The 22,957-nt window shown below is 48.7% G+C and overlaps 1 protein-coding gene and 2 pseudogenes across 2 annotated transcripts; all 3 read right to left on the bottom strand.

The window, feature by feature from the left end:
- Positions 1-8,708: 8,708 nt before the first annotated feature.
- LOC120689316 lies at positions 8,709-12,787 on the bottom strand (annotated as a pseudogene).
- A 3,005-nt stretch (positions 12,788-15,792) lies between these two features.
- On the bottom strand, positions 15,793-17,886 carry LOC120689317 (annotated as a pseudogene).
- Positions 17,887-18,662: 776 nt separating this feature from the next.
- On the bottom strand, positions 18,663-22,598 carry LOC120690431 (myosin-binding protein 2-like). 2 transcript variants are annotated; one of them, XM_039973070.1, is made up of 4 exons: positions 21,205-22,598; positions 20,918-21,127; positions 19,450-20,800; positions 18,663-19,276 (listed from the first exon to the last, which is right to left on the bottom strand). In XM_039973070.1, the coding sequence occupies exons 1-3, from the start codon at positions 22,502-22,504 to the stop codon at positions 19,470-19,472; spliced, it is 2,841 nt and encodes a 946-aa protein (XP_039829004.1). In that variant the 5' UTR covers positions 22,505-22,598; the 3' UTR covers positions 18,663-19,276; positions 19,450-19,469. The 2 variants fall into 2 exon arrangements, with proteins under 2 accessions (XP_039829004.1, XP_039829003.1); XM_039973069.1 differs by having other exon boundaries at positions 19,450-20,803; positions 21,205-22,577.
- Between the last annotated feature and the right edge of the window lie 359 nt (positions 22,599-22,957).

Consider the following 22,957-nt stretch of genomic DNA (forward strand, 5'->3'; position numbering starts at 1 on the left):
AAGCTGAATCAGCCGGCTGATGTGACGAACGCCCTGACCCTCTATCCGCGGGGGTCGGGCGAGGCGGACCCGTCCGAAGGCAACGAATGCCCTGACCGTAAGAGCTGAATTCGCCGATGTCGATTTGCTGGATCGGCTGATGTAACAGACACTCCCACGCCCACGTGGGAGTAGGAGTAGCTGATGGCGATGAACGCCCTGACCCCGTAGGAGCCGAATTCGCCGATGTCGATGGTGTCGCAGGAACGGGAATAGCCGATGACGATGACGATGATGATGCAGAAGTACTATTGGCCGGATTGATCGGCTAATGTATCAGACACTCCCACGCCCACATGGGAGCAGAAGCAGCCGATGTCGATGGTCGGAACTGCAGAGTTGGGCGAGGGAGTGGAAGTAGCCGATGGCGAAGAAGCTGTAGGAACACTGGCGGTAGTTCTTCAACCGGACGAAAATTTTTGTATGGGTCTCCATATTTCATCACCAAATCTCCGCTTATGCCCCCCGAGCCAGATCCTTCATGTATTGGATGAGATCGGCTCTCCAATCGGCCGTGCCCAACTGCAATATTTCATCCTCGTCCAACTCAGCACTGCAAATCACGTGAGACATAACATAATAAAAAAGGGGCCGGTGGCCTGCATCGGCCGATATTACTTCACTATGAACCGGAGAATTCAGACGTTTTGCCGCCGATTGCTGGAATCGACTGTGTTTGGGGCTGATCTGCCCATCGGCCCGGACTCGGATGTTAGTCATGCAGCTAATTTGTTCTGCTACTATTTCTTTCGACTTTCTTTTTCTAAAGGCGATGCTGGTGCACCGGCTTTTCTGGCCCCGATGGTATCGCATCGGCTGGGGCCGATCGCTTAGATCGGCCACTACAGGGCATGATCCCGTAGAATTCATAAAGTGGTGCTAGAATGTGTTTATTCTGTGAGGCCAGTGGATAGGACCAGCCTCAATCCGTTTTTTGTCGCTTCGATCCGATCACAGTCTTCCAGCGCAATCCCTGAGATCGGCTCTTGTCCCTCCGCGTCCCAGGCGTTCATGTCTGCGAGCGAAACCTAGCTGGAGTCATCTGCACGGACCAGCTCCACTTCATCGCCATCCCATTGAACCAAACACTGGTGCATTGTGGAAGGAACACAACAATTGGCGTGAATCCAATCTCTCCCGAGTAGCACTGTGTACGTACTCTTACTGCTGATGATGAAGAACGAGGTTGGGACGGTCTTGCGGCCAACTGTCAACTCCACATTGAGGATGCCCTGTGCCTCCGACGGCTGGCCGATGAAATCATTGAGCATCACGTTGGTCTTGATAAGATCAGCAGTAGAACGACCCAATCGGCGCAGCACTGAGTACGGCATCAGATTGACCGCGGCGCCGGTGTCGACCAACATCCTGTTCATGGGCTTGCCGTCGATGAGGCCCTTGATATATAATCCCTTCAGGTGCTTGTAGCTTTTCTACTTGGGCTTCTCGAAGATGATCGGCTGTGGGCCAAGATCCAGCTACGCGACGGCCAATCCCTCCGGTTGGGGCGCCCGAAACTCCGACGGGAGCACGAACACCATATTTACATCAGCCGATGGCTTTTCATCGGCTCTTGGCTGCTTGGGGCGCCACTCCCTCCTTGGAGGGCGGCTTTCCACCCTTCGCGGGTGCCTGACTTGTTCCGCGAGATCCGGACGCGCTTTCCTCAGCACATCGGGGTACCTTGCTTCTGCCTCCTCGAGATTGCGTAAGCGCTGCACTCTTCGCTTCTGTGAGCGGCTGAGCCCATCAGGACACCATCGTGGATGATGATACTTATCTTCTCCTTCCAGCTCGAGATCATCCCTGGATGGCTGCTCAACATGGTCGTCGTGACGCGCTTTGGGCCCCAAGCACTAGAACACCGACGTCCCGCCTGACTGGCGTGTCCGAGGCCTGCACTCCAAGCAATCATCGATAGTAGGCAATCGACTCATGCCGGAATTCCAATAGTACCTGAAGAACGGGCAATGCTAGGGGTCGCGTATAGCCTGACGCCTCCCCAGCGTCCTTCCCGTGCGGTGCTCATACTCCTCCTCTTCCGATTCATACCGACGACGCAGCTTGTACTGATACTGGTATTTTTCCAGGAGCCGATTGGAAGCTAGGAGTTGATTGCGGATGTGACGCACTTATTCTTCAGTAACATGTTGTTGCTCTGACTCGTCTTCATCCTGGGGCCATTTGCCAGAATCGGCCTCTCTCCTCTGCTCGTAATGGCGGCGTATGGGTCCCGCCATGTTGATCTGGAATGCCCAGTTCTGGCCCTCGGGTCCAAGATCCGACACCTCCACCATGTTAGCCTGTGGGAATGGTTGACTGTCCACCTTCATCGTGTGTTGGGCCAGAATTAATCGGAATTGCTCGATAGCCGATTGGATCTGCCGACGCAGCTTCTTGCAGTCATTCGTGGCATGGGTGAACGAGTGGTGCCACTTGAAGTACAGCCTTCCCTACAGCTCCTGTGCCGTTGGAAGCTTGTGATTCTCTGGGAGCTTCAACTGCTTTTCTTTGAGCAGTAGATCGAATATCTGCTCTGCTTTGGCCACGTCAAAGTCAAAGCCCTTCACAAGCCCCTTCTGTTTGACCCACTTGCACGGGACGGGGTTTGCCCCCCGGGTCCACTCTGCCACAACCACTTCTTGTTCCTCGCCAGAATCATCGGAATCACCTGCTTGTGCCATATTGACATGGCGCTTGAATTTTTCCTGGTACAGCTCAGGGTGATAGTGTTCATACGCCATAAGCTTCTGCACCATGTGTACCAGAGAAGTGAATTCTAACTGAAAAGCCAGATCCTTGATCGGCTTAGCGAGCCCCAGGACAACCAAATCAACTGCCTCCTTCTTTGTGATGCGCAATGAGTAGCATCGATTCTTAACTTCTCTGAAGCGCTGGACATAATCTGACACACTTTCCCCTCGCTTCTGCTTGACCTGGGCGAGGTCAGCAATCCCGGTTTCAGCAGCCTTTGAATGATACTGGGTGTGGAACTGATCTTCCAGCTGCCTCCAAGTATGGATCGAATCTGGGGGCAGTTATGTATACCATCCAAAAGCTGAACCCGTGAGAGACTGGGAGAAGAAACGGACCCTTAGAGGATCTGACACTGAGATCATCCCGAGCTGCGTTAGGTATCGGCTCACATGCTCGATAGAGCTGGCTCCTTCTGATCCGCTGAATTTGGTGAACTCCGGGAGCTTATACTTGGGTGGCAACGGGATCAAGTTGTAGTCACTTGGATACGGCTTAGAATAGCCGATCATCTTTCTCTTGGGCAGGATGCCGAACTGGTCCCTTAGTATTGCACTGACCTGCTCCACACTAAGAACTCCTGGCGTAGGGCCCTGGTGCGCTCCTCTGACGGCATGGACAGATCAACGTTGTCGAGAGCGCCCTCTGGTGAGAACCCCTTCCACCTGATGACGTGGTTGCGGGTCCTCTCGAAAGAGCCGACGAGATCGGCTTCGAACTGAGCTTTGACCTCATCATATTTTTGCTTGTGTTCTAGAGTCAGCTTTTCATACATGACAGGTTTGGTGACCGGTGGAACGGGAGCTTGGTCTTGAAGTCCAGTCATCTCTGCGGCGGGCGTTGTTGTTGATGAATGTCCCACCGGGTGTGCCAGAATGTGTTGTCGGTCAAAACCCACCGGCGAGTAGCAACAGGCAACACAAAGAGCCGGGAGGTCACCGGGGCACTGGCAGGCACTACTCCCTCGTCAACGACCCGCAATCCTGGCACACGCCCCGGCTTTCTAAGACGCAGGGCGTGCCACCTGACCTATACCCGATCAGGAAGGTGCGAACATGCTTGCAACGAATTGCCTACAAGCATAGACACGTGTAAACTTTAGTACGAGCCGTGGTCGGCTCCCCGGGACGACTCTTGCATCGGCTTTCAAAGAACCGATCAAGTCCCGGTGTCAGATCTGATCTGCATATCCGGATATCAGTGGATAAAGCAAATAACTATGAAAACTTGCTTCAATTGAATCTAGCTAATCCAACCCACGACAGTAATAGCTTCACCGCTAGATCGGAACATCTTACACATAACTAGGCCTAGCGAGTATAACAGATAACTAAACCATAACCAAAAACAGAGGCCTAAGAACTAGCAAGAGCTGATTCCCGGAACAATCCCTATCAAGGCTAGAACAAAGCATCTATTACATCACCGGAACATCCAATCCGTTTGCATGGCCTAACCTAGCGGATATTGAGCTAATCCTTATAAAATAAGAACAAACCATAACAGATTGGATCTACTAGATAGAAAAGAAGCAAGGTGTTATCTCTACGCAACTAATCCTTTGCAACGAGAATTAGCTTAAGATCAAAGCATGAACGCATAGAGAAAACATGATATTCGTAGATGGTAAACAACAAGAGCATGATAGATCTACTAAAAATCATGCTACGAACATCAAGATAACTAGCATTACTCGCCATTAAAAACACTTCAGTACGAGTAATACCAAGGTAAAGGCAAGAACAATGCTGCCCTGATCGCAAGAAGACGATCAGGGCAGCATGACGCTTACTTGGATGAAACCCTAGAATTAGGGGCGGCATTGCGCCAAGGTGTTGTTGCAAAACGTGATGACGTTCTTCCTTTACAAATGTCATAGGGTACATATTTATAGTCCGGAGACTTCTTGCCGTGCAAGGCAACATCTAAACTCTTTCCTAAACGAAGACTAGAGATAGATTACAACTCAATAAAGACTCGAAGATTAGATAACATGATCTGGACTCTTCCCTCCACCGGTCCAGATCTTCATGAAGCTTCCAAATATCAGCCGAAACATGCCGTATAATTGTGGCAGATTCTGGTCATCCTATTGTTTCAGCAATTTCCGTCGACTCCGAGCGAATCTGGATGTGATTCCAGTTGTATTGGAAAGCTTATCTCCTTAGCTTTCCATGCATATGTAGAACATCCAAAATGAAGTCCATATGTGGCCTGGGCGTCCATTTTTGTGCGGCCTCTTCCTGCAGTCCGAACCAGCCTCGCGAATAGACTGGGCTTCCACATAGATTAGGCCCGTGACCCCATCTCAGCTTGACCCTTGAGTGCCCAATTATCATTGTATTTGGCCAAACTTATGATATAAGCCTGATTAAGTGGACTCCTTTACCGTGGGCTTCTTCTGACATTTGGCCTACCAATTCTGGTCGAATTCTGGCGATAACAATTTATCATAACCAAACGTCCACCTACCGACATATGTTTTGCTTTCCAACTACTTAGTTTTTTCTTGAACTTTTCCTCTACGATCCGCCAATCTGCATTCCAATATTTATTGCTTTATCTTTTGTTTAATTATTTATATAGTGTATTCATCAAGGTTTAGTGGTTGGACTGAGAGAGATAAAGAAGAGACAACGGTGGTGCGCTAGGCCTGTTATAGAGAGTGTGGATGTTTCATTTTTAGAACATATTATGGACATGCATAGACTACAAGACTACAAAAATTCCTGGCAGCTTCTTTCACTAGTAGAGAACAATACATACTATGTGTGGTGGTTGGTGCTGATTTAGTATTAAAGAACAGTACTGCTGGCTGGTTGGCTGACAAGCCAAATGAACAGAGCGAATATTGTCCCAGTTATAGGAACCGGGACTATGAATTCGGGATCAAAGATTTCAGACTTTAGTTCCGGTTGCTACAATCGGGACCGAAGGGTATGTAATGCTAAAAAAATTTGTGGCCTATGAGATTTGAACCTGAGACCTAGCCCTGGGCATAATTTCCTGAACCCCAAATCCGAACCCGAATTACTTGAACCCGAACCCTAAATACCCGAACCCGAATTTCCCGATCCCTATTAAGGATAGGATTTACAGAAACCCGAATTTATGTCGGATAATTCGGGTACAGACCTCCGGTACCCGAATTACCCGAAATATCCGAATCTATATATCTTATATAGATTGCACCCACTAACTATTTCTCTCTTCATGCAAGGTGTCCACCTCATTCTCCACTAAGTGTCCCACTAACTTTCAACCACCTTATTAATTACAAAAAATGCTCATGTCATCTCTACAATATGCAATACTTTTAATCTTTAATTAAGTAAAGTAAAATCATATACATACTCTATTTTTTCATCACCTATTCTTCTATAATGTGATCAAATATTCTATTGGTGTTTCTTCTTTTAGCTCATCGATTTTTACGAGATTCAATAAACAAGAAAATGTCCATATAACCTCTACTATGTGCAATATTTTTAATCTTTAATCTATTAACGTAAAGTAATATACATACTCTATTTTTGCAATACTTTTAATGTTTAATCTATTAACGTAAAGACTTATATACATATTCTATTTCTTTGAGCACCTATTCTTTTATAATGTGATCAAATATTCTATTGATGTTACTTCTGTTAGTTTATCGATTTCTACCAGATCCTGATAAAAAATAACATGCAAGTAAAATTCATATCACCTATATAGCCTATATAGATGACACCCACTAAAGTCATTAACTCTATTTCTCTTAACATGCAAGTTATCCGGATCATATAGGAACATATTATATCAAATGTCACATCAACGTCCACTAGGGCCATCTATTTATGTTTTCCATCGATTTTTTTATGAATGTTGCCATGCAATATCTTAATTTTTCTATTTTTAAATTTTACGTTAAAATTTTATTTAAGAAATCCCGCGGGAAAGCGCGCGCGATATCAAAACCCACGACCAACTAGGCTCAGCCCCAGCCCAGGCGACATCAGCAACTAACCCTAGCCGTGCGCACCCCATCCCCCCAATCTATTCCACTGCTCCACATACCCAGCCGCCAGCCTCCTCCCGAGTACCTGCCCTGCGCCCCTGCCGGCGACGGCGGCCCTTGGACTTACCCCTGCGCGCGGCCGGGCGCTCCTGCGGCCAGCTTCGCCATCGACAGCCCGTCCGCCCCTGTGGCCCTGCCCGGCGTGCACCGCCACGGCCACCTCCCGCCCTGCCCTGCCCGCCGCCCTGCAGCCTTGCCTGCGCTGCTACTCCCTGCGGCCTTGCCCGGTGTGCGCCGCCAGCCCGCCACCGCCCTGCGCCCCTGCGCGGCTGTTCCCTGCAGCCCTGCCCCTTTCTGCTGGACCCCTTCCTGCCCCTTCCTGTTGAATGCTTGAATGATTGTTTGTGCCTGCGTGTTCTACTAATCTGATTCCTGTGTTGACAGCTGATAGAAGTTTGGGTAATCGGGATTACCCGATACTCAGGACCCGAAATTTCGGGTATTCTTTTTTCAGTCTAATTTTGGGTAGCATTTTCAGCTACCCGAATTACCCGATCTGAATTACTCGAACGCCCAGGCCTGCCGAGACCTATCACAACTCGCACATAGTTTGCTTGCCACTTCACCTACACAACACACGTGACTTAATATGAGATGCCTTCCATTTGAACTAACCATAAAGGACCCTTTAGTCCGTGTTAGTACCACCAACCGGGACTAATGTCCTTTACTCCAGGTTGGTGGTACCAACCGAAACTAAAGGGTTGGCTTTTTAGTTTTTGTTGGAGCCACCCACCGAGACTAAAGATGAACTTTTAGTCTGGGTTGGTGATTTCAACCGGGACTAAAGAGCATTTTCATTCTCTAGCCGTTGGAATCGGGGGTAATGCCTAAATTAGTCCTGGATCTAACTGTAGCTGGGACAAATGATAAGAATAGAAGACCTATTCTATAGTAGTGTTTACAAGTGCCCCTAACAATTTGCGATACATTTCGATAACTACATATCATAACCGTAGGTAAATTTTAATTTTGTTGGGAATTATCTTGTTGGTGGTTCGATAAAACTGTTGCAAAAGATATGCAAACTATACCAGGAAATTAAAACTGTCGGCAACTTAAGAATAGAAGGGAAATATATAGCATTTCTTGTAATGTGGTATACTAGTATTTAATTATTAATTAAGAATAGAAGGGAAAGCAACTATTCAAGTAGACAGCTACTCAACTGAGAGTGAGAGTTACAGCACCGTCCACGGCCTTTCACGCCAAGACCTCAATCAGAAGCATTAGCATAGTCATAGTCAATGTTTGGGAACAGAAGGATTCAAGAACGAACGACCATAATTACTTGGAACAAGCTAGCTATGTGTGATGAGGAAAATCCGAAGGAAGTTTCTCACTTAGGAAAACCTTCTCTGGTCAAGAATCGAACGGAATATGTGCTCAGGCACATCTGCGAAAAACACTCGAATGGAAAACTATGTATTGCGGGACCCCTCTGTGTCACTGTCAGCCCATCCAAGATACCCGAAATAGGCACACGTACACAAGCTTCTGGACTTAAGTTGCAATCGGAAGAAACACGGCAACAAGACTATCTCGAGTCTGGACTTGATGAAGACGCAGCAACTCTACATGTTTTTTTTCAAGTCTGAGCCCGCTCAATCTAGAGTGGCAGGCACATATATTTTCAGCACAAGTTATTTAAGTGCATGCATTCGTTGGTACTGCATCATATCTATAGTCAGATGAGATAAACCTGCGATACATGTTTTTTTCATTGCTAGGAAACCAAACCATTATGCACCTATAGTTTTAGTCATAATCATAGCTTACGCGCCCCTTATTGACCAGAGCTGAAATCCAATGTTCCAGAAGAGCTGAGAGCGCACCCACGACCAGTCTTGCCATGTCATGGACCAGATGCTGTATCCTCACTTGTTGAACCACGGGTAGGCCACACCTGAAGCTCCTTGTCCATTGAACCTGACATTGTAGTCTTCGCCTGTGGTTCCTTGGCCTTTCCATAGAGGTACATATAAAGGCCACTCAAAACCAGGCAACTGCCCAACAAGCTGTTAAAAAACAGTAACATGTATCGGTGATGACATAAAAAACAATTGAGTAGAGATATTCTTATGTGCATTTCCTCCATGTTTTCAACCCCAAACCCCATAGACCACCTGCTAAGAACATCTGCAAGCCCCTCCTCTTTCCCTGTTTGACATTGTAATTAACAGAACAAAGTACAATTCTTTTTAATGCAAAGTTCAAGTATTAAATAAAATGACTTCCTTAACACATGATTAGCATAAAGGATTACTTTCCATTGTGATTCTGGTATGCTGGTAGACATGGTTCAAAAGGAAAGAGAGAATTTTTTGAGTTAGTTTTAGGCAATTGAAAGTCTTTCAGCAAGTCGATGGCACTTGAATTTAATGCACAGTGGGTATGGCACATTGACAAGGCATCATCATCCATTAGGATTAGGTCCATTTCAATATCTAGTTATGGTGGCTTATGCTAACAATCCCTTTTGCACCTTTCTGAAACCAGTTATGCTTCTCGGACTCCTAATATAATGTCAGCACTTTGTTGGATCTTAGAAGCATTAGATAAAATGAATATGAAATATTAATTAGTATTTTAAAATACCCTTAAGCAATTTTTAGAAAAACCTATATATAGGGTTTTCTAAACTATGCACGTAATCAAATTGGAGATGATGTAATTTCAACAAATATCACATCCCTGCTACCTTTTGGTAAGAAATCTACTGGAGCCTGAGCAAAGCTATAAACAGGGCAACTTCAAGGAATTGGTATGTGATTGTTTAATTACCTCCCAATAGTGAGGCTCTCTCCAAGTAATAGTGTTCATAGAATTATGATGAACACTGCAGATAATGTGCTGAACATCGGGGGGTAAACTGGGCCTCGTTTTTCCACCGCATACAGATTCAGCCAGTACTTGGCTGCTGTGCCAAGTGCAGCCTGCCAGTTACAAATGAAGTAAAATGTTAGATTTAAAATTTCTAGAAGCAAGTGTTTTGAATATTTCAAGTCATCAATGGTATGGTATCCTTCGATAACTCTCAGCCATAGGAAATCCTCACAGGCGAGTTCCAGACATTTGAACTGTTAGCATTTAACTCATATTATGATATGCCTATAGATTCTTCTAGCCTCAGTAAATGCTGAATTCCCCATTTAATACTCATGTGGCCGCATTTTGTGTACAAGTCTTTTGAAACTAATAATAGTATGATGGAAGTAGTATGGAGGTATCACGCAAGCGTTGCTTGATTTTGCATGGCAAAGTAATAGGTTCTGCCATGATAAAGATCACGTAGATGTAAACAAATATGTGGAAAATCATGGCATTTTACATGATCAAAGTATTCCTCACAATATTTAATTGCTGGAAAATATAAAATTGTGTACATTATGAAAGGACTTACTGAGTAGACGATGGTGAGTAGTTGAATATTCCATCCTATTTGCCAGGCAAGTTTGTCCCTTCTCATGATTATTCCTATGGCAAAGGTTTGCAGACCTCCGAAAAAACAAGTTACCACTGAAGACCAGTGTTTCCATGGGTACACGCCTAGAACTTTCACCTAAAATATTATATTTATGCGTAATTACCAGCCAAATCTCAAACGTAAATTGCAGGCACAAGAAGAATTAGAATAAACACTAGTTTTATGGTATGCGTGTTAATGGAAAAAAAAGGTTAGGGGCATGAGCCTTCGTTCAGAAAATACCAGCTACAATGAAATGTACCTGTATGGGGTACCAACATGCATAGCTTATGCAATTACCCAACAAAAGCAGGGTGCCCCTCAAATGGTGTGGACCAGCAGCTCCATTAGAATCCTTATGACCCACTCTTACAACTGCACGTCCGAGCAGCAGAACTTTCCCTTTGTAGAGACTTATCAATAGAGCCCCGCCAAAGCAAACCAATACTCCAGTCACCTTTGAACTGCCCTCTTTGGATCTGAGGCGCAGTTTCTCCATGCTGCAGAGAAGTTTATACATACTGATGAAATTCACTAACTTCAGCAGGGATGCATTTCTAGATGCTTAAGTTGATATAATTTCAACTCAACAAGAGTGATTATTAGGGAAGAAACATGCGCAAATGGAGGTTGTAAGTTGTAACTCAAATAGTAACAGTGTATGAAGATGACGACAGATATCATTGACTGACACAATATGGCATTTTTTTTCAAATTCAAGGATTATTTAAATTTGAAAATACCAGTTCGTAACTGCATACGAGAAAACCTTCAATCACCCCATAACTGAAAGGGAAAAAAATAGAAAGAACTCTTTAACATTTATGTCGTCTAATGCAGCATCTATGGAAAATGTCCACGTCACACTTATTTTCACATCAAGCATTTTATATCAGAAGAGAATTAATGGTGTTTACCCAAGCAATATGGACAGGACAAAAGTGACGAGCGGAGTCAAACTTGCGAAGATCACAGCATAAGAGGCGGCTGTGTCCCGTAGCCCGAAGTAGTACAGGGACATAGGCGATGAATATCTGATAAATTGAAGATATGACTGTCAATATACACCATAACGATCACTGCTTCTGAATCAATACACACAAATTTTTTCCTCGCAAAAAAAATCAGTTAAGGTTAAAAAAATATAAACCATAAAACATAGACAATGTGTGGTTTAGTCGTTTAGAGGTCTCATGCCGTGAGAGCGAAATCGATATTTGAGAGTTCGTTTTGTAGAGAAATTTTGCAGTAGTAAGTGCCTCCTGTTTCCCAAGGTGCCTGGAAGTATAGGCTCAATAAATCCGGGCACTGACTTTTAAGGGGGTATGGTAGAGGCGTATAGAGCTGTCACAAAAATTTCTCACGCTAACGTATTAGAGAAAGGTTCAGTACTAGTATCATCGAGATGCAAGCTCTGGTGAACGATCGAGACTGAATCCAGGGAAATACTACTAGTATCATCGAGTAACTAGCTAGACGTCGTAAGTTTCATCATGCTATTGTATGCTAGCACGTCGTAAGTCTTGTCGTGTGGCTCGTTGGCCGCCCTACCTCTAGCTCGGTCGTTCGCGTAGGAAGGGAGCTAGCTATCAGGGCGCCGCTTAGCAGCAGATGAAAATCACTCTGAACAAGACGACGGCCACCAGGGAGAAGAAGCGACACGACAGTAGAAAGGCAAAGAGCATGGAAGCGGAGAACAACAAGGGTTGTCTTTCCTTGTATGTATTGTAGACCATGAAACTAAACATGACTATATTTATCATTAGTTACTCCATATATAGGATATATAGGGAAGAACACGGAGATTTTATATTGAGGCACGGGATAAACCTTGTGTCGATGAACGAAGTATATGTTTCGTAGAGTGATCCTCAGGTGCACCTCCAATCCTATTTAATTCATACTATTTATTCATAGTTTCATACTATTTCTTCAAAAATAGAGTTGGAGGTGCACCTAAGGGTCATCAATTAACACCCCTAATGTTTATAATGGAGGGAGTATATGCGGAGGGATTTAGAAAAATCGATCTTCATAATATTGCTAGTGCAAATGTCAATAGGGTAGTTCATCAGATATTCAGATACCCGGCAAGTGAATTCAGGAAGAGCCATCCAAGAGCCCTCTTGTCCAGATCCTTCCACTTCCCACTGCAGAAATGGCATTTACTTGAGTCAATGGTAGCAATGTACTTGCATGCATGCATGGTAGTTTGCTTCCATAAAAGATGATAAATAATGGGCGGATACAAAATTACAAATCAAGGAGAAACATCCTGACCTCTCGAAGAACAGGGCAAACGGCAGGGTGAAAACGGCGCCTAAAATGCTGCGGTACAAGAGCAACGAGAAGACGAACGTGCCCCAGTCGATGGCAACCTTGCTTAGCAGTATCGTCCCCGTGTTGAAGACCTCGGAAACGACCACGCACAGAGCAGGTTTCCATCCCCCTGCCGCTCCATCGACCATTTCAAGCACCAGATTAGAAATACGGCATACTTCGAATGAATGTCGCGTGATCTCATAAAAAATCAGTAACAACAGGGGATCGAAAAACTTTGAAGAATCCCCTGAAACAAACATAGGTGAAGAAGAAGAAGAAGAAGAACATCTATCAAGCGTTCGAGCGAGCCACCGAACGCCGTCTTACTAGATCGTCCTATCTCTAGAACCTTCTAGATTTTTCCATCGTGTACTACATGTCCACATATTGCACTGCTGTATCTATTTGGTTCGGAAACACGGCGAAAGAGACGGGAACGTGGTTTGCGGCGGCTTGCCTAGCTGCACTTGTACAGCACGTACCGGAGTTGGCAGCAGAGCGCATCTCCGGCGGCGGCCGGGTCGCCTGAGCGGCGCCGGCGAGCTCCTTGTCGTCGGGTTCCGGCATGCGGTCGCCCGTCGGCGAGAGCGGCTCGCGCGGCGCGTTGGGCAGGAGTGGGGAATGCCGTGTCCCTGTGTGGCTGTGTCGATGGGGGCTAGCTGCGCGCTGCGTTCTGGGCAGACGGCCGACCGGGGAGGAGGTCGAGGTTATATACCCGAGCACGAGTAGAGAATACCAGCACGGCAACGCCAAGCAGGGAAGGACCTTATGAATGTGAATTGTTGGAACATATTCTGAATTAATCAGTTTGGCGAGCTCTGAACTGGAGTTCGATCGGCGAATTCAAAGGTTCGATTTGGAATTCGCAACCAGGCTCGTTATTTCAAGTTCAATCCTCTCGCCAGCTGGTCATCACGCGTGCAAGTTTATTCGTACTCTCTTGTCCCCCGGCCATTTGCTAGCAGGCTAGCAGAGTCACTTATTGGTCATTCCAACTTGTCATGCTTTTTGTATGCTCCTTAATAGTACCCGTCTATTAAATGGTTTATTTATCAAACGAGAAGGCTGCTCTGCAACTTGTAACGATGACTGGTTGAGTTTACAACTCATGCAGAGACCGAAATGTAAAGATTATTCTTTGTTTCAAAAAGAAGTAGAGCGCCGAGCAATACCGTCAAGACTACTACAGACTCTACAGCTAAGCTGCTGAACGAACAGCATTGATGCGTAGGCAGGACCTTTCTTTGACACGGCATACAAATTCAGGCACTATTCTTTGATACGACATACTATTTTGGTACTCTAGAAACTCGTTCAAGCAGTATTTTGGCGCCATGCCCAGCGCAGCCTTCACATACAAGCTAGATCAGCAGAAAACGCTAACACCAGTTGGCACTTCAGATTGGCAAGAGATCCTTTTATGTCAGGCTTGCACATGCGATCTGTTAAGCATTCAAGGGGAGCATATATAGCTAGGCAGAAGACAAGATTTGTTCTAATGTGTGGGTTACCAGCATGCATAAGTTACATCCAACAAAAGCAAAGGTGCCCCTCAAATGGTGTCCAGCGGGTTATATTGCCAAACAGGCTAGCACGCTGTGGTTGCTGTTCGTTTTTTTTTTGGTAATGGACCTGTGCTTGCCTGTGGGCCGACAGCCCAGCCAACCACACGTCCGCCACGGCCCATCGCAAAACAGCCGATAGATCGGAAACTGATAGCATCTATTATCTTATTATTTGGCCAACAAACAGAATCTCCACGTTGACTCTCAAGACCTAAAAATTCCCACGTTAATCAAAGAAAATTTAAAAAAATAAAAATTACCCACCACTGCTATTATAAAAAAATTACCCTAAAATATTCATGTGACTAATTAAAAATCACCCACCAATGCCATTATGAAAAAATAAATATAAAATATCATTTAGCTATGTATCAATTACAAACATATGCTATCAATAAAAATTAAAGCTAACAACAATCAATCAAAATAAAATAAAAATAAGAATAATTATATGCATAATATTATTAAAGCTCAACAAATCCAATTGTTATTATAAGTAGATCATATTTGAATTATTTTAACCAACAATATATTTGCCCAACAAACAGAGCTTCCACGTTCGCTCTCAAAGTCTAGAAATTCCCACGTTAATTAAAGAAAATAGAAAAAAAATAAAAATTACCCACCACTGCCATTATAAAAAAATTACCCTAAAATACTCATGTGCTTAATTAAAAATCACCCACCAATGCCATTATGAAAAATTAAATATAAAATATCATTTAACTATGTATCAATTACAAACATATACTATTAATAAAAATTAAAGCTAACAACAATCAATCAAAATAAAATGAAAATAAGAATAATTATATGCATAATATTATTAAACCACAACAAATCAAATTGTTATTATAAGTAGATCATATTTGAATTGTTTTAACCAACAATAAGATATAATTTATGATAATGAACAGGGTGATGTATGTTAAAAAAATAGTAAATCTTTAAGTAAAAATACAACGACATGCATACGAATTTTTGAATTTTCAATACTAGCCGTGCAAATGCGCGGGATATATGCCTAGTTTTGACATTAAAGGATAACCACGAAACGGCAAATACTAGCATGTAGAGGTAGTCCAAGTAAAGCTGAATCTATGATTAAAAAAAGTAAAGCTGAATCTAGTATTGCCACCGATTAAATAACCAAATAAAGGACTCCAGTGAGAGCAAATGCATGCATGAGTACTCGATCAGCAAATAGAAGGCTGTCCATCGACAAGCACAATGACAAAGATCATTACAGTCCAAGCTAGCCACGAGTCCATGAACACTGATGAAGTAAACTTAAGATACGAAGGGCCTGTTTAGTTTTGTGACTTTTTTTGGATGTGGCTACTGTAGCACTTTCGTTTTATTTTGTAATTAGTGTCCAATCATAAACTAATTAAGCTTAAAAAATTATCTCATTATTTCCAGTTAAACTGTATAACTAGTTATTTTTTTAAACTACATTTAATGTTCCATACATGTGTTCAAAAGTTCAATGTGACAGGAAATCTTAAAAGAATTTAGAAACTAAACATGGCCGAAATGCAGAACATAAGCAGCAGGTCTCCAGCAAGCACCTTAACAAAGTTCACATCCAAACACACGGCCCAAAAGACAGCAAGATCGAGCACACGAAAGCACAGCACCACGGCGCGGCCTAGACTTCACCTGCGGCGCTGATCCTGTCCATGATGTTCGCGACAACCTCCTTGGACTGGCGGAGCAGGACGATGCTCTTCCTGAGGCGCTCCCTCTTCGTCCCGGTGCTCGGCGACGGCGCGAGCATCTTCTCCACCCCGGCGAGCTTGTTGGCCAGGAGCTCGTTGCCGAGCTCCTCCTCCAGGTCCTTCTCCACCAGCAGCTTCACGCTGAGCAAGACGTGCAGCGCCGGGCCGTCGACGAGCCTCAGCACGATGCTCTTCCAGTACGCGGTGAGCCGCGCCCTCAGGTCGAACGCCTTGCCCGCCAGGTCAGCGTGCGCCCTCAGGTGCGACACGTCCACCTCGCCGAAGCCGTCGAGGGTGATCCTCGTTGGCTTCGAGGTGTCCTCCACGGCCTCCCTGAACTTGTCGAACCCTTCCATGATCTCCGACCAGATCTTCATGTAGTCTGGGTTGGCGGTGTAGTCCGCCACCAGCTCCATCGCTATCAGCTCCCTGACGTGCTGGGCCGAGCGCGCCCGCAACTTCTCCATCAGACTCTGCACGGCGCGGCGGCAATGCGACTGCATCTGGGGGAAGTTCTCAGAGTGCTTCTCTAGGATCCACATCACCAGTTCCTCGACGTACGCCCAGACGCCATTGATAAGGTCCTGAGGAACCTGGTCAATCGTCCCGACCTTCTTCTTGAGCAGGACCAGGAACGCGGATCTGGGCAGGAAGTTGGGGAGATTGATGCCCTTCGTCTCCTCCAGGATGCGCACCTCCTCCATCAGGAACGGCTCGTCGCTGCTCGTCGGGCACTGCGCTGGCAGCTTCTTCGCGTACTCGCTCAGCATCTCGGCGATGCGCGCCGTGCCGTGGCACTCGCGCTCATCGGGGTACTCCTCGAAGTCGCCTCGCACCAGCACCTTCTCCAGCGAGTTGCAGACCTGCTTGACGATGTGGAAGAACACCCTGACAGCATCGGCTACGTTGTTCAGGTCCTGCGGCATCTGGTCCAGCTCTGCGCTGCTGCGGCTGAGGCGGTCGTTGATCTGCTTGACGATGTCCGGCAGGCACTTGGCGATGATGGCGGCCTGTATCTGCATCAGCCGCTGCGCGAGGACGGGGATGCCGACCATGGACTTGTCGATCTTGGACAGCAAGGGGTGGTACTTGAAGAGCCGCTCCTCCTCGACACGGGCCTGGTCGTACGTCTCGTCGCCGATGCGGTTGCGGACGCAGACGTAGCCGAGGCCGATGTGCACGTCGTCCATGGTGACCTTCTCCAGCAGGCCCTCTGGGGCCTTGTCCACCTTGGTGACCACGGCGAGGGTGCGCTCCCCGGTGCGGTCCACCTGCTGCGACATGCGGATGGACTCGCACGTCGGGAAGTCCACCGTGGCCGACAGCACGTTCAGGATGATGCTCTCCTTGGGGGCGACGTACTGCTTGATGATCCTGGCCACCTGGTCGTAGATGTCCTCGGGCTGGCCCTGCACGGGCACGCGCGTGATGCCGGGGAGGTCGACGAGCGTGAGGTCCGGGACGCCCCGCTTGCGCACGACGAGGGTGATGGGCGCGTCGGAGATGCCCTTGCCGCTCCCGGCGATCTCCGCCGTCGCGGCGTTGATGGCGTCCGCGACCTTGGCCTCGGTGGTGGCCACCACGCGGCCGCTGCTGTACTCTAGCTGGAGCTTGGGGGAGTCGGCGGAGGGGTCATCCTGGAGGCGCATGACGAGCGGGACGCGCGTGCAGATGCCCTGGCCGCGCGGCAGGCTGATGCCGGCAAGGGACTCGAGCACGCTGGACTTGCCGCTGGACTGGTCGCCGACGACGACGATGGTGGGCAGCTGGATGCCCTCCTGGGTGACCTTGAGGTGGCGCAGCCTGTCCACCGCGTCGAGGAGCTTCCACCGCGTCGAGGAGCGGGCGGATCTGGTCGTCGTAGGAAGCCGCGATGGCGCTCGCCGTCACGGCGCTGCCGCCGTCGGCGGCGGCCGCGCCCTTGCCGTCGTCATCGGCGTTCGCCTGCTTAGCCCCCATCTGGTGCTTCTTTGGCACGTCGGAAGCAATGGTTGTGGGTGGATGTGGTGGAGCGTGGCGTGGCTACTAGTTCGCGACGGGGGTTGGGCGGCGAGTGTGACTCCCGTGAGGCCTTGACCGGCCTGTTATATACGGGGGTGCCGGGGAAAGCTTCCTCGTGGAAGGCGAAGGGGCGCGCTACCAGCGCAGAAGCCGAGGGGAGCTGTGCCAGTGCGCATGGGCCATGGGAAGTCGCAGCGGCGATGCCTGCCGGGAGATGGGACAGTAGGCGCTGGTGGGTGGTGGCCTGGTGCCGAGGAACCCGCTACCACTGACGTGTGGGCCTGATTGGACAAGGGCCCGCACGTCAGTGTGGCACTGGAGGTGGAGGCCAGGAGCCCAGGAGGCGGCTCGTTAGTCGTTCCGGCTTCCGGCGCAGGAGGGAAGGCATCCGCCGTGCAGAGCATTTACGATCCAGCATTTCCCATCGCCAACGAACCACTACCAGGAAGCTCAAACGTCGATTGGGCCTGGTTATTCTTGGAAGGCCGGACCAGCGAGAAAGGCGCGTGTCTTGGCCCAAATTCTCCCATTTGGACCGTGTAGCTGGAACTGATTTTGGCCCAGCCAAAGGAAGTGCTTAGGTGGGCAGGATTAGACCATGTAGGCCCCTGCCGAGCCCAGATGCCATTCCATTATTGCATCAACCGATTCATTAGCTGCTGGTGCCTGGTTTTCAACGAGCTAGGAAACAGCGTCAGGAATCAGGACACAGCTCAAGGCCACCCACAGCATAATTGAGCAGGGCAGCAGGCTCAGTCTGCCGTACAGTACTATCATGAAGACATGATAATACGAGTATTATCAACAGCTTCCTTACAAGGATTACAACTCACCAAGGACTACAATCATGGTACAATAATACTTCATAAACAGGCTTCCTTTCCTGCTGGCTATAAACAAAAGAACAAACTGCACATACCAACCATATAGCTACAAGCTCACCAAAAAAAACAGAGCAAATACATGGACACTCCCTACCTCAGCACAAAAACAAATCTGAAAGCTAACCAAAAGATTACATCTGAAAAAGCATAAATAACCCAAAAAGATCCTCCACATCTCCACTCAGTCTAGATAATTTTTCTTTTGTTTTCAACATGCCTCAGAAGCTGGCATCATGATTCAGCTTTGTGCAGCTTTGGAAGGCCTAATGATTCCTACCACCGACCACCACAACAGAAAAGGTAGGCAGTGCTGGACCAGCACAAAAAGGGAGGGCTTGCTTCCGGCCCACAGGCAAAATGAGCAGAGCCTCCATCACCTTGCAGAGGGACTATCACCAATGCAGTGCTTTGGATCATTCCGACCCAAGCGACTGAATGCATACCAACTACCAAGCTAGGCTAATCTGCAGACGATAATTGTGTCAAGACGTTATTGCTGATAATAGCCAAAGTCTTCTCTTTTTTTTAAAAAAAAGATCAGGTGTCAGCCAAAATCATGCAACTATCTGATTCAAGGAAGATAACATAAGATTGTATCAGTATTAAGTTATAACATATAAAAATTAGCAATACTTACCACACGTATAGATGAACTCGCTACACTGAATTTGTAGCAATGGCATCACCGGCATTCTTGACGTGAAGTTCCACATTCCTGAGATCGCGAAGATGCTGCAAGATCTCCTGAAGGAGGTCCATGCCCCTGTCTCCTTTCTTCAGGGACTTGATGCAGTGCCTCAGGAATTCCTTGTCTGCCTCCAGAGCTTGCAATCTCTCGTACACATGATCAACCTCCTCTATGATCGCCAGCCTCTCCTGCTCTTTGACAAGCACGGATACTGATTTTGTCGCCGAATCATCAGCTTGACCTGCGTCTCCTGCTCTTGTAGACGGCATCTGATTACAGGTCTCATCGCCGACCGCATCGAACAGAGGCAGAAGACTCTTGCCCCTACTGATAGAGGTCCTGCCCCCGAACCTTTGCTTGTCACCGGTGAGAATGTGCTCAGGTGACTGAAGGCCGTCGGGGGACAAGTCCAAATCACCGGAGGAATGGCCAGCAGCCGCATTGCCGGTGATGTCGTCGTCTTCCAATGTGAAGAGTCTCTCCTCCAGTGCTTTGAGCTCCTCCAAGATGGAGAGTCTCTCCATCTCAAAGTACGTCAAGGAATCATCCAGAGCCACGAGGTGCTTCGTGCTGTCCTGATCCCTCACGGAGCTAAGAGCAGCGTCCGACGAGCTCTGAATGTTACCGCCGTCCGGAGACTCGGCGAGCTCGCAGTAGTCGTCGGAGTGCCCATCGCTGTCCTCGCCGCTGGACGACACGGAAGCGCCACTGCCACTGGGGCTGCCACCATTATTGGCCTTGAAGCTCGCCATCCTCCTCCGCTCCTTGTCTTCGTAGTGCTGCACCCTCTGCCTGCACAGCTCGAGCTCCCTCTCCAGCTCCTGCTTCTCCCGCTCCCGCTTGGTGACCAGCTCGTTCAGCAGCTGCAGCGCCTCCTGGTCGTACTCGGACTGCTCCTCCATCATCCGCTGGTACTGCAGCGCCTCCATCTGCATCGCCGCCTTCTCCTCCTGCAGCCTGTTGATCATCGCCATCGTCTGGTTCGCCGCGATGGCCGCGGCGCTCCGCTCTTCCTCCAGCTCCGCGTACAGCGCGCCCAGCGCCTTCCGCTCGGCCTGCAGCGCCGATCTCAGCTGGTCCACGGTGGAAGGCTCGCCGCCGTCCATCTCACTTGCCACGCTCCCGTCCAAGGATAACGACAGCGACCGTTTCCTCTCGAGCAAAAACATTCTGTCCGAGCGTTGCGTAGCGACGCTGTTCGTCGGTGTCTCAGGTGCTTTGTCTTCTTCCATCTCGTTCTGTCCAGTTGGTTGGTTGTCTAATCCCGTGCTCCTCACCACCTCCTCCTGTTCGGCTTCACCTGCTTCCAAACCAACAAAAGTTAAAACTGAATTTAGTACAGCAAAAGCACCAAATATCAACAACATTTTACCGGGGAAATCGTAGGTGAAATAGTGCTCAATCGTTTTACTACTACCTTGTTCAGTTGGGGCTAGGATCTCCAATGGCGATGGCTGATCATCTGCACCAGCCACTGCAGCAACGGGATCCTCAAGCGCCGCCAAGTCTTGAAATGTAACGACGTGGTCATCTTGCTCCCGTTCGCATATATCGCTTCCGATCGATACTTCGCAGTTCGTGTCCACTTCTGCCGTTCTGTTGTCATCTTCAGAAACGGCTTCTGAAACTGAATCCAAAAATTTGTGATGGTTACCAATTGACAAAGCTATGAACATGACTCTGAGAAATACATGAAGAACGTACCTTGAGGCACAAAGATGCGATCTTCTTCAGCTGTGGAATCTCCAATTTCAACGGCATCTTCAGGAACATCTTCATCATCTTGGGGAATGGAGTTGTGATCAGGATGGGCCGGGCTCGATACGGTCTCTGGACAAGGGATGGGGCTGATGGGCACGGCAGAGTCCTGGATCACATCAGCCGGCGTTGCAACCGAGGAATCCAACATCCTCTTCTCCTCCAAAACCACTCCGATATCCACATCCCTCGACTCCGGCTCATCTTCTACTTGATTCATTCCATCCTCCCCTTCAACATCCCAATGCAGACCCGAATCATCGGCGATCGTCATCTCATCAAGCACCACAACCGGCACCAATCGGCCGTCCTCGAGCGCGATCTCTTCGCCCTGAACCATGACTTCCAAGGATTCGTCCTGAACGGCAGCCATCACCTCGTCTTCTTCTCGTCGTTGTCCTTCCACCTCGCTCTGTTGCTCCTGGTTTTCGACCTCGTCCTGCTCCTCCTCTTCATGATCTTCTTGAGCCAGCAGAACGTAGCCTTGGTCGTCATCATTTCCTTCTTCAGTTACCTTCTCCTCGGCATGTTCTTCCTTTATACCCTCGGGCTCGCGCGAAGATGTCCGTACAGCAACTTTGCAGCAAGAACACGCCGTGGCGCTTTTCTCCCGTGCGTCGCTTGTCTCCTCCTTGCACGAGGACAGGCAGCCCTCGCACATCTCTCCGGCCTCGGTGAGCCGCCGGTGCCGGAGGCAGTACCCGAGCGCGGAGATCTCCGAGGCGTGGTCGCCGCAGAGGGCGTCCCGCAGCCACCGCGCGCCGCCGGACTCGCCGCCGCCCGCCTGGAAGAGCCGGTCGACGCGGGAGCAGAGGAGGCACGGCGGCGCTAGCCCGAAGTAGTCCGCGAACCTGGCGATGGCGTAGGCGAGCAGGCCGTTGATCAGGAGCAGCGCGATGAGGACCCACTCCAGGGCCGCGTGCGCCAGCGCGGACGTGACCCGGTGCGTCCTCCGGTGGAGCGCGGTCGCCAACCTGCCCGCCGACGCCGACGCCGCCATGGCTGCCGCGGTGTCCTCCTCGACCACCACCCCTACGCCTGCGGCATGGACAGCCGCGATCTCGCCTGGGAGAATCTCGCCGCCGGACGGGGCCGGAGGAAAGTGCGTGGAACGCTTGCCGCGAGCGGCGACCTGCAAGGGCAGCGGGGGAAGGGTGTTGCCGGGTTGGCAGGATGATGGATGAGTTGTTTTGAAGCTTCTTGCCTTCACCTTTCGAGCGAGAAAGCCCGGGCCATTGGACCCCATGAAAGAAAGAAAGGAAAAGCTCCGTCTACGGTCGGGCCGAGTCTAGTCTACGGAGCAGCACCATGTGTATGAGAAAAAGGCCCAGGTCTCTCCTGGACTGTCCTGTTTCTGGGACATTCCGAGAGGTAGAAAAGCCACGGAGCACGGAGATATTGGGCGAACTGCTGCACTTACCAAGAAGTGGCAACGACCGAACGAATGATTCCGACCCGTTGCGGTGGTACGGCGGCGCCGTCCGTTGGCGGCGAAACGGGCGCCGGGAGCGGCCGTACGCAGGCGGGGACGGTGGACCAGCTGCGCGGTGGTGCGGAGTTGATCGGCTGCGCTGCGCTGCGAGGCGCGGCGCCCCACCCGCCACCGACCCGGCCTGCAGCCGCCCTCGCTTTCGGCAGCGCGCGCGCCCCCTTTGCTTGCCCCTCTCCTTTGATGATCGCTTTGCCACCAGGTGCCAGC

The sequence above is a fragment of the Panicum virgatum genome, chromosome 9N, assembly GCF_016808335.1.
Source record: "Panicum virgatum strain AP13 chromosome 9N, P.virgatum_v5, whole genome shotgun sequence".
Lineage (NCBI taxonomy): Eukaryota > Viridiplantae > Streptophyta > Magnoliopsida > Poales > Poaceae > Panicum > Panicum virgatum.